Source organism: Pinus tabuliformis, chromosome 8 (genome assembly GCF_031772625.1).
Source record: "Pinus tabuliformis cultivar Carrire ecotype Pingquan chromosome 8, CPIR1, whole genome shotgun sequence".
NCBI lineage: Eukaryota > Viridiplantae > Streptophyta > Pinopsida > Pinales > Pinaceae > Pinus > Pinus tabuliformis.
The window spans coordinates 65,995,741-66,011,616 of NC_142294.1; the positions used below are offsets into that span (position 1 = coordinate 65,995,741).

The 15,876-nt window shown below is 38.9% G+C and overlaps 1 protein-coding gene across 1 annotated transcript in view; it reads right to left on the minus strand.

Annotated features, from left to right (window-relative positions):
* The window catches only part of LOC149234183 (ADP-ribosylation factor-like), a 57,297-nt gene extending 41,808 nt beyond the window's left edge, over nt 1–15,489 (minus strand). The window contains exons 1-2 of the mRNA XM_089371785.1: nt 15,292–15,489; nt 2,314–2,404 (exon numbers count right to left, since the gene is read on the minus strand). Coding sequence (XP_089227911.1) covers nt 2,314–2,404; nt 15,292–15,348 — 148 coding nt within the window. The 5' untranslated portion in view covers nt 15,349–15,489. The remainder of the gene's footprint in view (nt 1–2,313; nt 2,405–15,291) is intronic.
* Nucleotides 15,490–15,876: the final 387 nt, after the last annotated feature.

The window sequence follows — 15,876 nt, forward strand, 5'->3', positions numbered from 1 at the left end:
AAAGTTATGATGAAAATGGTACAATAACTTCTTTTGAAGGAGTTACCCAAGAATCATATACGCTCTAAGACAAATCTGATGAGCCAAATTCCCGAAATAACAAAGAAATAGAAAGACGTAAATCTAAGCCTTTAGAACGATAAAGATTCAATGAATAAAAAGCCACTACAAGGGGGCAACCTCCCTTTATAATAAATCAAATGCACAAGACAAGATGCTTATGCAAATGAATCTCGTTATTATAAATAGGAGATAAAATAAGCATGATGTAACTTACCATTGAGGTGGCCTAACCTTAAGTAATATACAAATAATGAATGAGGATTATTACCCTAGCAGACTGTTGATTTTTGATGGCCATTTGCATGTTGTTTTACTATAGTGTACAAAATGTTTATATAGATGTTGAATGCAATATACATACATACACACATATATATAACAGTCTCTACAATGCTGTTGACAGCCAGTTTTCTAAACTGCGTGTCGCGTGCGCACACACACAAAAATGCTGTCCAAAGAAGTGCTTTATATTTTTTTTCCAATCATGTCCATTTTTCAATTTTCTTTACATGCCGGATAAGCCAACATTTGCAGAAGATCATGCTGCCAGTAGGTCATGCTGCAATACACACAAAACCCTTTGCACCAGAAATGAAAAACATTATATATGATAAAACTTGAATCACCAATCATTAAACTAGTTAGTAAACTATACATATTCAATATCTGCAGTAGGAGTCAGGACATGGTGCAATACACACACAACCCTTTGCACCAGAAATGAAACACATTATAGATGATAAAACTTGAATCACCTATCATTCAAACTGAACTAACACTCCTATTCACTAGGACTAGTTGGAAGCCGATACTAATCAAAAGATTTCTTCTACCCATTAAAGCATATCTTGAGGCACTCAACCAATTTTCAAACTTGTTCACCATCATGCCCATTTTTCAATTTTCTTCACATGCACAGTGAGCCATCAAATTTCAACATTGGCAGGAGGTCATGGTGCAATAGGCTCATGACCATAGGAAGAAAGCAAGAGGAAACAACTGACTAAATGACAAATGGAAAACATATCAAGGTATCTAAATCAATGTTTTACAACTCGGACTCGGACTCGGACTCGGCCGAGGATCGACTCCGACTCGGACTCGGACTCGGTAATGACTCGGCCGGCTCGATTTCAATGACTCGGTCGTTGTAAAAAATACATTAAATATTTATTTTTTTATAAAAAAACATAATTTTAAATATTTTAAACATAATTTTAAAGATTTTCATTCAAGTTTCCAAACACACAACATTATAATATACATGGAAGACAACCATTCAATTCCATATTAAGAGGTGAGTCACATAAATGAACATTTCACACGGTTATATCCAGTAGATAGAAGGTTCAAAAATCAAATGCTGAATCAGGTTTCCCTAAAGCTGCCTGAATTAGTTTGCTGAAAGACTTTAAAGAGCCATGCACTTGAGTATTTGACTAGCATTTAATCTTTGCCTTGTGTCAGACAGTTAATTTTGATTGTGTCAGACAATTAACTTTGATTCCTTTAATCTTCAATTTGTTATAGAGTCCACAGACTAGTATGACCAAGAGTGCCAGCTTTACATCCTGGAAATTAATAAGTTTGCGTGTTTTTCATTTTACCCAACAGATCATATCTGAAGGTTGTGCAAAAATGTTTGCAAGGATACCGTCAAATACTGATTGTGGTATAGGCATCTATGGTGAATGAGGATACCATGAGATAGTGGTAAGCAAGAGGTCACTGGGCAAGCAAAAAAATGTGAATGGCAAACTAACAGAAAAGATTGGAACCTTAAACAACAAGAAATGAAGCACAATGTAGCAAAAGAGTGCATAGAGTGTGTAAGATTGCATCACATTGGCTATTTGAGTGTGATTTTCTTTTGATGTGCAACCCCACTGATGCATCCAAGTGAAAATTTGCTTGACCCCTACTTACCTTTACCAAATATCAGCAAAAACATGAATTTTTTTTATTAAAATCGCTGCCCAGCCGTCCTTTCCATGACTCGGCCGAGTCAATACGGACCCGGCCGGGTTGACCGAGTCAGCAATGACTCGGCCGAGTCATTGGATGACTCGGCCGAGTCATTGCTGACTCGGTCAGCCGAGCCGGGTCATGGGCCGGGTCAAGCTGTGGGCTAATGAAACGGTCCGAAACGGCCGTTTCCGTTTCAACCCGCCCGTTTTGTAAAACAATGATCTAAATCTCTCTTTTATTGTTATGACTTGAAAGAAATTTATTTTGAGTAAATCGACTCACCAATAGTTGGCACAGTAGATAAAACTTCTCCAATATGTAGCTTGTATAATATAGTTGTCTTACCAGCTGCATCCAAGCCAAGCATAACAACCTGCGTAGACAACATTGAGCCACAAGGAAGAGAAATCCATAAAAGTTAATTCTAATACGAAGGAATCAACACAGTTAATGGCATAAGCCAAAAAGTGGACACCCAAAATAAGTACATCATGACTACTATTTTTTGATGATCTCCATGCAAACACACAAACACAAAAGAGAGTTTGAAACAGAAACAATGATAACAAAAAGCAAAACATAGTTGCAACATCAAATAAACTCTTTGCAGATTACCATCAGTAATTATAAAATAAGTGAGTGCATACATATATAGATGTTTTACAACTAGAAATGATGAAGATGTCACTTAAAGGGACTCCAGAAAGGTTTACGTTAACACCCATCTTTAATTAAGCTCTCTGGCATAGGTGTTATATTTCAACTATCGCAGTCTATAAAACTATTAGATTTCACATGTGATTCTCCCAGCCATCATAGTGGACCATATACTGCAATTCACTTCCATTGACATCCCTAATGGAACAGGTTTCTACAGAATTTCAGCTAGGGTGCTCTTCATACTCTTCAGCAGCCACTCACTGAAGCTAAGAAAGAAGGCAATTAAGTGAAGTTAGGAATGAAGGCCATGACCCCAAATAAGTCTAGAACTTCATTTCTAAAGTGAGCCAGAATTAATATCTCTAAAATAAATATGGTGATTACTCTGGTTTGTTACTTTGTCAAGAAAAAACTTTTTGTTTCTCATAAATTCATGGATTCAGAACATTTAGGAAAGAAAAGGTGGAAAGTACACTCCATGAGAAATTTATGAAGTAATTTTCCCCTTTTTTTGGCAATCCAATTTGAAAATATCCATGCACCTTTTGGACAATAATTGTATTTATAAAATCAAAGGAGATACTAAAGTACAACATATGAAAATTCGGATCCCATCATCAACGATTCATGAATCAAATTCAGTGTTGCAAAACTCTCTGATTGCTCCTGAATTTTCTAACATCTTACAAGTTTTCTAGGTTACCAACCTGTCCAAGTTTTACCAGGTTTTTCAGGTCTCAGGTTATGCATGCAAAGTTTTGCTGAGTTTTTGCTAATTTCTTAGACTTTCCGAGATGATCTTCCCACCAAATTTTTCCTAAGTTTTGAAAGACTTGGATTCATGGCAGAAGGGAATATTTCATTACCATGATCTTGTTCGCTAACTTCAGAATTAATTAGTACATTTTAGCTTAGTATTTTTAATTAGGCTTTATAATGATTATGTTCCCATCTTTGTTTTACCTATGAACACAAAAGGCATGCACTGCATTTTGGCCCAATAATTGAAGAGAGCAAATACAATACCACATTTAATCCAATAATTGAAGCTACTCATTTCACATTGTATCCTTCTCACATAATGGCAATTATACTTGACAATCAAATGTTTGGCTCTTATTCAGAAGATGCATAACCTTAGCCCTACAACCTAGGGGAGTGTTGTCACTTGGAATCATCCTCTACAAAGAGTCTTCCAGTGATCAGTAAGATAAAGTACTTGTCTCATCAATGCTGGTCTGAAGGGGTATCCCTGAAGATCTGAAGGGTACTCTTCTGATTTCAGTAATGAAAAGACCTCCAAATCTGCAATCAAATTTGCTGATCTAAAATGAAAGCATTCAATATTCGAACTGCTAGTCTCGAATCGGCAAGTCTATAATTCAGATCTGCAATAGAAAATGTCAAAATACACAATAATAAACTTTAAAGTCTGCAAGAAAAGTTGCAGACCTGCAACTTCGTAATGAAACTTTCCAAAGACAGTGATGAATTACTGAAATCTATTTTCAAATTCTGCAAGCAAATATTAATCTTTAGCTTTAAATTGATCCATTAACAAGTGCAATGCAATGCTTCAAAGGAGATGGATTGCAAAAAAGAAGAATACTAGTGTAGTAACAAAGAAGAAGCTTACACCCGGATGCAGGTGATTATTATGAAGCTAATGCAGATTAGACAGAAGGACAGCAGGCGGCCAGGCCACATGGCCTCCTGCATCCCTTTCCATGACAATTTATGGCAAGTTATAGTCGACCTGCAAGCACCATTACTCTAGTGCTCAAGTCGAGGAGTTTGCAGCAGGCATAAGGCCATGGCTTCCACAAGACATAATTCAGTCACCCCTTCCCCGCTAAACTGCTCTTGCCCCCCTCAAGCTGCGGAGCCAAGCTCACGCACAATTACTGGGCGGTGATGTTGGATTCTCAGCTATGTTGATTTGGGGAATGGCTTCCATTTCTCTCAAACAACTCACTATGCACTGAATTCCACCCAGAACTCCTCTGTTTCTCTTCTGAATAGCTCCATCCACTCCAGAGTTAACTATGCCTCCCCAATTGCAATCACTGAACACAACACTGCCATTTTGGCCCAGCTCAACAGCCATCATTCAGCCATGACGTGTATTCGCCATCGAATGCGTAGCAGAAGAGGTGGTAGTCGAGGTGGAAGCACTCGCCTCCCCTTGATGCCCAGCCCTGAACCAGCTACTTCTTCCTCATCCCCTTCTACTACTCATTCCAGAGGTCATTTCTCTGGCAGATACCCTGACACTCGCAGTGGTAGAGGTCGAGAATAGGCCCATGGCGCCAGAAGATTGAACGCTGATACCCAAACGGCCAATCTCCCCACCCCCCCTCACCCCTCTCACCACACGACCCAATTTCGCTTCCACAGCACGTTGCATCGCCCCGATATCATAGCCACTGTCACTGTGACCTTCAGTGAGGAAATCAGTCCGCAAGATGAGCAGGATGCTCAGACCCACGACCTTGGACCAGAGAAAAGGAACAGCAGCGAGCAGCAGAAGAACAAGGATGACCGTGAACCAGAGAAAGGAAACAGTAGCAAGCAGCAGACGGCAGAGAAAACGAGCAAGGCTGGTCTTGACAACATTCTGCATGGAGGGGAGCTGGCTGGAGGCAAGCATGCAATCGAAGGCAGTTCGGGTGGCATGCAGGCAGTTGGTGGCATCCCGGGCGGCACGTCAGGCAAGCATGCAGTGGAGGGCAGCTCAGCAGGCACGCAAGCAGTCGGTGGCCTCCTGCGCGGCACGTCAGCAGAGGATGATGACTGGTATGAGTACGTGTGTCGCATTGTGGAAGAGCCTCCACCAGATGACACCTAGGGGGTCCATTCAGACTGTTGAGCCAGTTGCCAGGTGTCCATTCAGATTGTTGTTTCATGGGTTTGTTTTCATGGAGTTTTTCTCTACTGTTTTTTTTTTTTAACCATGTGGCTAGTTTTGATTGGTATTGATTTAGGACCCCTGTGTGGGCCTTTTTAAGTTAAGTTCTGAGACCCCTGCATGGGCTTTTTACAATGGGTTCACTCGGACTGGTTTCCCCCGGTGGGCAGTCGAGTTTAGTCTTTTTTGATTAATTTTGACATAACTCTGTTCAGCACCGCAGAGGCCAGAGCCTCGCTGTATTTTTATTTTTGCCTTTCTAAATAGAATAGTATTACTTAGAAAAAAACAAAAAAAAACAAAGAAGAAGCTTTACTAATAAGAACTTGTGAATAAAAATGCTAAGCAAGAGAGATAACGTAGGATAAAATTCTCACACCAATGAAATACTTGAATTAATTTCCACAGACAATCATTTTCCTTTGTTTATCAGATGAGCAGCAAGTACATAGATCTGAGGAACTCGGATTGACTTCACACCCACAAAAGAATCTTAGGGGATCTGAAGATCAAGTCTTAGGACCTGTATCCCTTGAAGACCAACATTATGAAAGCAGTATAAGAGAGACACCCAACTCAAGCAGTCAATGGTGGCTCAAAGAGTCTGAATACTAAAGCAGGAGAAGGAGAGAGAAGCAGGAGGATAAAAATTTCAAGGCACCAGTGACCAGTAGCTTTGGCCTTCTCCTTGTGTTCTTGAGGATTGATTCATTCTTTGACATCTCTCACTTAATCCTTATCCTCGTATGCATGATCTTAAACAGCAAAAGCACCTTCTCTATCCATTAAATGGCACATTTAACATTACCCAAAAGATGCTCAAGCAGTTCAACCTGTCTGCATATAAGATCAACAGAGCAAACGTGAAAAGAAGAACAGCCAATCTGGCCTCAAATAAAGGGCTCGAACTGGTCACAAACTGAAAATAAGAAGCTGAGGTTGGGCTAAAATTCGCTGAAGAAAGGAGCCTGTTAACACTTGAAAACTGGAAGGGCTACAAGGTATCCTGAGAATGTACATTATCACCTTGCACAATCTCCCTACCCTTTTCGTTAGTGCTTGCTAACCACTGGGGGGAATCCCTATGCAGCTCATGAGTGAAGAGTGAACTCTAAAGACAACAGAACACTGCCAAACTGCAATAAAATCTTGCCATAAGTTACTCAGCTTTTTGCTTTCCCAGGTTGTGACCTCATTCATAAAAACCTCCGTGGCAGGAATGAGAGCTGAGTGTGGGTTACAGTGCAGTCATTGGCATACCATGCCTATCCTATTTCTGTGTTCTTTCGGCTCAAAAAAACAAACCTGGAATCTGCAGTTAAAAACACTAAACAACAAACCAAATTGCAGTTTTACATCTAAAGATTTACGTCAGCATTGGGAAATATGCAAGTCTGCCGTCAAAACACAAAAATCTCCTCCTAAAGGGACAGATCTGCATGCATAAAAGTAAAAGGGATATAGTGGCTGAATAGATGTTACCCCTTTAATTCCAAAGTGGTAGGTACAATATTTGTGGAGGGGATACCAATTTCACCTACAAGAGCTCCCGAGGGTGTTCCACCACTTCTGAAGAGCCTTGTGCCGTAGTGTTAGGGATAAAATCATGTGAACACAATGCAAGCAAACTCTACCTCTACTATGCACTCTCACAATCATTCCAATCAAAAAACGAGTATTAAGTGACTAGAACTCAAGCAAAATCACTAGTGAATAACATCTTATCTCTCTTCACTATACTCCTCCCACATTTACAAAATAGGCATAGCCAAAAGTAACAATGTACAAGTCCCAATAAGTCACATGAAACCCCCTCAAGTGTAGCACTCCATTTCCTAATAAAAATAGCAGTGATAAGAGTCCAAATAGCACTCTAACAACAAACCTCCAAAAATAGCAGGTGTCAAAAAAAACTTATCACTGAAAAATACAAGCACTTAGAATGGCTTGAGATTTTGCACTAACACTCTATGCCATAATAGGTACATAGAAAAGAGAAAAAAAATATATAAAAAAAATCAAAATCAACATGCCAGAAATATCATCAACATGCTAAAATAGCAAAATCAAGAATCTTAAAGCAATGTTCCACCAAGACTCTGGTGCGGGGAGACGCACAGGGGGAACATGTGGGAGCACCCTCAAATTTTAGGGAAATTTCGGGGGTGCAGGAAGACGTCGAGGTATATAATTTTATATAAATATATATATATAAAATTCAAGTTCATATTCATTGTTCAATGTTCAATAATGAAAGAATAAAAATATTAAATAGACAATTGAATCATTGATCCATCCTCATCATTCATTTTGATAAATACATCATTCATATGACATACTCAAGTCTCATTATTGAATTATTCATACATACCATGAGATTCGATAAAATAAATAAAAATCAATAATGAAATATTCAAATACATTGATCCATATCATTCATCATTCAATGATTCATCATTCTACAATCTACATTGATTTAAAAATTAAATTCATCATTCATCATTCTAGAATCTAAATTGAAAGCAAAACATACTAGAATATTTTCAAAGTTTGAACACTAAATTTATATAACTCAAAGTTTGAACCTAGGTTTTAGACTTTTAGTTATTTAATATTTTTTTGTTCTATTTAGTTTTAATTTTAAATTTTTTTAATTGTTTTGATTTTTAATTTTTAATTTGGGTCTTATTAGACAAATTTAAAGGGGGACACCCAAAAGCACCCTTTTTGAAGGGGGATGCCCAGACACACCCTTTTTGGGGAGTCTAGACTCCCACACTGAAGGGGGACGCCCAGACGCACCCTTTTTGGGGAGTCTAGACTCCCACACTGGGGAAACGCACCCCCTTGCGTCTCCCCAAGACTCCCCAAAAAGGATGCGTGGGGAAACACACCCCCAAGAGACTCCCCTGTCCCGGGTGCGAGGGGTGCATGCACCTGACCCTGGGGGACGTGTCCCCATGGAACACTGTCTTAAAGTGCCCATTTGACTGTCCTCCATTCCCCATGCATGCTCCTCAGTCTTAACGTGAATCTGATGCATGGGAAAAACTGTTGTAAATAGAAAGATAGAGGTCTCCACTGAAAGCTCGACTAATTACAGCACAAGATGTGCTATCCCTCTGAAACATTAATATCTGACTACTCCCCGGAACTCATACAATACAACTCTGGAATAAGGTAAGGCGGGAACAAAGCTAAGGTACTTATGAACCATCAATGCCAAATGGTGAAATTCTTAACACTGACTCAACCTATATGATATCCATAAATATATACCAGAAACTAGAACTCGGATTTATGAAGGTAAACCTAGAATTAACAGAACCCGTCACTCCTAGATGCATGTGGAGCAAACTCAATCTAAACGAGCTCAAATATGGCATTCCAACAGCTAGTTTATCTTTCTGAAACAATAAGACTATGCATGCCTGGAATAAGCTTCAAATAAAGCACCCACTACTCCATATGTAATGTGCCCAAATCGAAATTTACAAGACTCAAAATCAGGAAAAAGTTGGCAAAGCGGAAGAGACAGGAGCTTGACTCGGATTGGGAAAGAAACAGTAAAAATAGGCAAGGAAAGTTTGACTTATGATTAATCATGACTCGAACTTGCATTAACTGAGTCAATCTCAGTAAATCCCGAGTTTGACATAAGCTGGGCCATAAAGACACTTTTCCCACCCAGTCCAAGTCATTCAGTGAGTTTGGCTTGCGATTTTTGTGACACTAACAACATAGATCTTCTGGATCAGAGAAAAAGGCAAAGAATATCCTCAAAAGCTTGCTTTGGCATGCCAGTAAAGGAAGGGGTAAGGTCGAACAAGGTGCCTTAATCTGCTGAAGATATGACATGATAATATTCATGAAAGCATGCCAATAATAACTGTCATGCAGCACCTCAATGGAGATCCAATGGAACACTTATATCCTTTTCAAAATAGAACAAAGCAATCCTGGAAAAGCAAGCTAAAAAGGACTCTACAGAAAGTGTCATCGAGTTAGAAATATTCTTGCAATATATTAAAACCATTCATCATGCCAGCACCTTGCTTGCATTAAAATTAGACTTAGATACTGCAGAAAAAAAATCCTCCATGAAGGTGACCAGAATGAGGTCAAAAGGGCACTCAACTCCCGCTAAAAACAGGAAAAATATCTCATAAATGCAAAGTTTAAATTGCAGACATATTGCACCCTTTTGCTGTCTAAAAATAGAATATGTTGGAGGCCCAAAATCAGATCGCTTGCTGGGAAAGGCAGAGCCCTCTTCTACAGAGCAATAATCATACAATCTGGTATATGGGAGGATATGTCAGATTTGTCACCTACATGACATCAAGTCAAAGAACCACCTTATCTTCTAGAGCCTGGTATACTATGAGATCAGGAGGAAGTTCTGTTGCCTCTATAGAAAATCAAGATCCCTTATTACTGTCTTCAGGTAACGAGACTAAAGATGTCTAGGTTTGTTTCTAAGGGACGTCCTAGATATCAGAAGACAGATTCCACACGGTACACCCAAGACCAACCATGTTAGATTAGTTACTCCTTTCTTTCCTGGGATCTTGGCGGATGATGATTGTAAGTAATGTAGAGAGTCCCATGAGGCGTAAACTTCTAAATCAGTGAGAGTCCACATCTCCTCTAGACCTACTGTTTGTATACTGGTTCTGACTAGGGCTTTGATGAAACTTCACTCATGGCATGACCCTCAGATTAGATCCCACCAGGGCAACATGCATCCCAGCTCTATCAGACCTCTGAATCAAACACACCCTTCATAGAGCACTGCCTATCCGTGTTCCATTACTAGAATCTTTCCAACTGCCTTGGGTATTGGGAGAGTTTCAGTGGCTAACCAGTGTCCAGCCTAGATCTCACAGCCTAGACCCCTGGATCCTCTTTGAACTCTTCGTATTCGACTTTGCATCGGTGCATTCTGAGTCAGATGGGGGCAGGGGTGCCCTTTCTCCTAAAAGGACCAAAAGGACGTAAATGTAACAGACTAGAGTCTTCAACAACTGGCTCAAGGACTCAAAGCTATCTACTACAGTGGTAGATAATGATTATGTAGATCTGCCCAATGTATGTCTGATTGGCCATGGCATGTGTCCCCAAAAACTGTATTGCCCCTCTGTTCAAAGTTGCAAACAATACTGGACTTAATCTTTGCCTACTCCTATTTAGGACATCTGCATTCAAATTTACCAAATCAGACCAACTTCTAGTTCGTGTGTTTCAAAACTCAACTCAAGTGAGACAATCTATAACAATCATGGTTAATTTGACAAGTTTCTCATTCGTGTGATTTATGGATCTAAATGAGACAAATATGCCATACCCTCATTCATGTGACTTCTAGATATATATGAGACAAATATGTCAAATCCTCATCTATTGCTTCTGAAACAAGGTGGTTGGTATCATTTTCCCATCAAGGGTAGTCACATGATATATATAGCGTTGTTCTAATAGCTTATACCCTTATCTGCCTATTTTCCAAAATAAATTTAATACAAATAACATCTGCTTCTTGTGTCAAGTTCTGCTCTCGATATTTGTTTCTTCCAAGTCATCTTCCATTTCAATTCCTAAACTAATCAGTAAAAGATTTCTTGAAATCCAGCACCACTTGTTCATGATGTCCTCTACCTATCTAACCAACATCCGAGCGTAAGTAAACATAATACTTAATAGGACTAGGTATGTCGAGCCAACTATGTTTCTTCCCAACGGTCGCTTTCCCATACTCATGGATGCTATTCCTAGTAAACAAGGGGATTCGAATTGCGCACATATTGGCACAGAACTAGCCAAATGACCAACAACATTAGCGACAACTAGTTGAGCTAGCCCCTTGGGTTAAAAAATGTTTGAAACATCTCATCCAACCCTCAATCACTTCAGCTACTAGTGAGATAGCTGGTAACTTGTCAACCCCAATCAGCCCATGAGGAGCAAACATGCCACAAACAAGTTTTGAACCTAGGTGGGGAGAATAATGACTTCTCCTCTTAACCACCCAAGCTAGACCTAATTGATGCATACTCGGCCAACTATGGCCCAACAGGTTAGCTCAACTAGTTGTCACCATTTGGCTAGTTCCATACCAGAAGGTGCCTGGTTTGAATCCCCCTGGGTTAAGCACACTAGTCTAAGAAATCAGTTTTCTAGGGATCCCATCCCACAATGTCGACAAACATCCCTTTAGTTTCCCAAGAGATTTTCCTTGGAAAAATAATCCAACCAACTATGTTTGTGTGGTCATACCAAAGCAAACTCAAATACATAGTTACCTATGTTAATGCTTCTATAAGTGTGTGTGTGTATCCTCACTTCTATTAAACTCTAGAAAAGTAAAAGTCGAATATGCATAAAGTGAATTTACTAGAGAAAGAAGAATGGGCAGTCTTCTATATCATACCATGCCATTTATCTTTCTCAAAACCTCTGAACCTTCATTGCAAGAAACGGCCCCCAAGTTGGAGTACCTGTACCTGAAACGTCGTCGAAACGTTTCAGCTGAAATCTGCCCCATTTCCACCCAGTTCTGACCAGTTTCCGTGACTTTTTTTGTTTTTGCGAACTCACTCAAGCACCAAAGAAGGGTGTGTGGCCCTTCTATGGCGAAAAAAGATGTAATCTACCACTGAATTTTATCTCGAATCACTCCACAAACTAATTTATCTCTAATCAATCCACGCTCTAGTTCTGCTAAAAACACGCCTTGTTCTATTTTTGTTAATGAAGATTATCAGATGTAATTGTACTTGTCATTAGCCCATGTTTTATTTCATTTCCAGCACATATAGCCACACATAAAGGCTAATTTTGTACGTAAAGCCTCATGTATGAAGACTAATTTTCGAATCTTGGATGTACAGCCCCATCTATAAAGGATAATTTTGGATTTTGAATCATGTAAGCATCTATTAGAGTTAATATGTACTGTGTTTTCCTTCTAAAATGCCATTTATGTGTTTCATTCTTTTTGTTCTTGCAAGATAATGTGCTGTTAACTTATTTGTAAAATAAAAATTACGTAATTATGCGCAGGCACATACATATATATATAATGTTTCAGCCGACTTTCCATTTCCCGGGGGTCACGGTTTCCAGCCGTACCCATTTTGGAAACTTCCAGAAGTTTTGGCATTTCGTGCAACTTAACTCTGAACATTTTCACTATATAGGCGAATGAATTGAGTGAACCAAGAGCAGGAGAAAGAGTCTCAAGTATGCATGGGAGTTCAACAGCCATACTAAAATGGATCCTGTGCCAGGAACAACAAATTTGGGAGTGGTAATTTTGAGATTCCTGCGGGAATGAGATAGAATGCTGGGATTTTCCAAAGTTTACTCCACAGTAGACATTTTGACAAGTCAACTTTTCAAATTCAATGACCGGATACATCATCAGGACATCAGAGTAAAGGAGAAGAAAAGGAGGAAAAATAAATAAATACATGGTCTCAGAAGAAAAGCAACAGGAGGAAAGGTAGCTACAAAATGAAACACCAAAAACAAGGAAAGAAAACCCTAAAAGAATAAGTGGTAGACAGAAAAAATTAAATAATTAGGAAAAATAAAGGTAATTAATTATAATAAAGCATATAATAATGTGAAGTTATTCGAAACATCTACTTGTCAAAATGTCTACTGTGGAGTCGACTTCAGAAAAATCCAGCATTCTAAATTTGTGAGTATCAGATGATTTCAACTCCAAGATTCCACATCTTCCTAGAATTTTAGAAAATAACAAGCAGCTAAGAGAAGAAAGGCAAAAATCTGTTGAATGTATTCTTTAGTAAATACGGGATACAGTTTCACAACTGCGGGCCAACTTAGTTGATAGGAAGGGTTACTTTAGAGAAGTCAACCCTTGCACTCCTCACCTGTGACCTAGCAAGGATGACCATCTGGCGATCCACAACCAAATTTTCAGGAAGCAAGAAGCTGTAGGTTGATACTTTCAAGGTAGGCTAGCAGGTTACAAAGCCGTGGTTATCGCCACTTAGCCTCCCATCAGAATATGATTGACAGTCTCATACACTAGTGATTCACAGCTTACAATTTATCAGGTTGCGATTGCACTTTTACTGACAGGTGATGGGATTATACTTATAGGCTATAGCAGATGCCTTGTACTGGTAAATCTATATTCTTATGGCAAATTGTTCCATAATATGCAGGTGAACTCTTGCTGTTTGTATCGACCCACAATTTTCATGCCATATCTTGTAAGGACTTATTTTTTGAATTAATGTTGTCCATTGGGTTGTGGTCTAGTCGTTGGGACAGGACGCCGCCATGGCTCAAATTCAAACCCCCACGGGCATAGAGCCTTGAATTATAAGTTAGCCAATTTTGACCAGATTCGTATGCAACATTAATTCATCATACAATGACTTTTGTCTGTTCTAATTGTCGAATAGCCATAGGGTAACTTGCGTGTTAGTCTCAAAGAGGCTTTCAGATGAATTGTTAAGATCAATCCTTCAAAATACACATCATTGTTATCAGGTTGGAACAAATTGCAAAGCATTTCAGACAGCTACGTACAACATAAGCCAGTTCAGCAAACAATCTCGCATAATTATGATTCCTGGACAGATGCCTATAACACAGGTTACAAAACCAAGTTGGTCTGAGGCTAAAATAGTAAAATAGCATGAATTGCTATTGTCATGTCCCAAAATAGAATTCCTAACATTGGTTTTTTCTAAATAGAGCTCCCTCTAAACTGAAGAATCAAGAGAAGCATTACAAACGGCCGCAAATTAAGTTACAAAAAACCCGATCATGAGAGCCATTTCCCATTGTCCCGGTTGCCATTCTCAAGATATGTGGGGAAGGTGTTCATGTTTCTTATTACCCAAAACCCTCTAGCCCCATTTCTCGTATAGTTCTCAATCCCGTTTCTGATCACATACAAACAAAGAGGTCGGGCGAAAAGGTGAAATGGCCCGAGAGGCAAATAATTGAACACAAACACTTTCGTTCAGTTCAGCCGCGGGTGTTTTTATTCGAAATCACCCGAGATTCCCACCTGGGACCAGCCGCTTATTCGTGCCGCCAGGGAAATTGACCCTTGCTGGGTAGCCAAACATACCACCGTCTTCCCCGCTGAAGCACGAAGTCCCCGCAAATTCCTAAAATCTTGAAAAACCTAAAATTTTATCTTATTGGCTCTATTTCATTGGCATGTCACATATCAGAGAATCAACACTGTGCTGTAATGTTTCAGGTGAATTCGGTGACCTGATTCACCAAAGGCTTCAACCCCCTCATTAAGTGTAAAGAATATTATCTCAGGGGTAATTTTCCTCATATTTCGAGAAAATTTGTGCTGGTTTTTTAAAACCAAAACCCTAAACCTTAGAATTATGTTTAAATGTACTAAAACCCCCTAGCCAATTACCCAAAACTTAGGGATACAGCATACAGGCTCGCTGAATCAAATGGCAAATACGTAAATCAGATACAAGAATGAATCTGATACCTGGATCCATGCCAAATTAAACTAGGTCGAGAACATATGGCACTAAGCTTTCACGGAATCTTAAATTGAAACAACACAAGCAAAGAAGATGAAGTTTCTAATTTTACGGCCAGATAAATATGGCGAATGATATGAAAACTAATGGAGAAAAAACTTATGACAATCACAGAGGAGGAGTACTTACTCTCATCTCTTTATTGCCGAAGATATTATCGAACAGCTTGCGGAACACCTGCCCCATATCGCCCCTGTGCCACCACCTGTATCGCTCTGCTGATGCTCGTCTTGGACAATACGAAGGAATTGGTGGAAAAAAATCAAATTCCACTTCTTTTTCGAATACTGAATCCTTCTATATTTTCTCCGCAATGCTTTCTATCTTTCTATAGCAGCTTTCTTTAAGATTTTATCTTGTGATTGGTGGGCCTTCCTGACTATGCCCTTTTGGTATTTATTTTTTTTTATATTTAATAAAATAAATTTTAATATATCCATATTTAAATTTAATAATATACTTTATACATTTTCATACATTACGACGAAGTCTTTCATAGCATAAATACAAAGTTTTAAAGGTCAATATTTAAAATCATAATTTTAATTTGATCTTAAAACTCATTATTATTTGTTATTACAGAAATCACTTTACTTAAATAAATTATTTATTTAAAATTTTAAAATAAATGTTATATGATATTTTTATTATGATGATGATGATGGTTAACGTCCGCTAAGACCAAATAATGATCTATCGGACCTAAAAAGACAA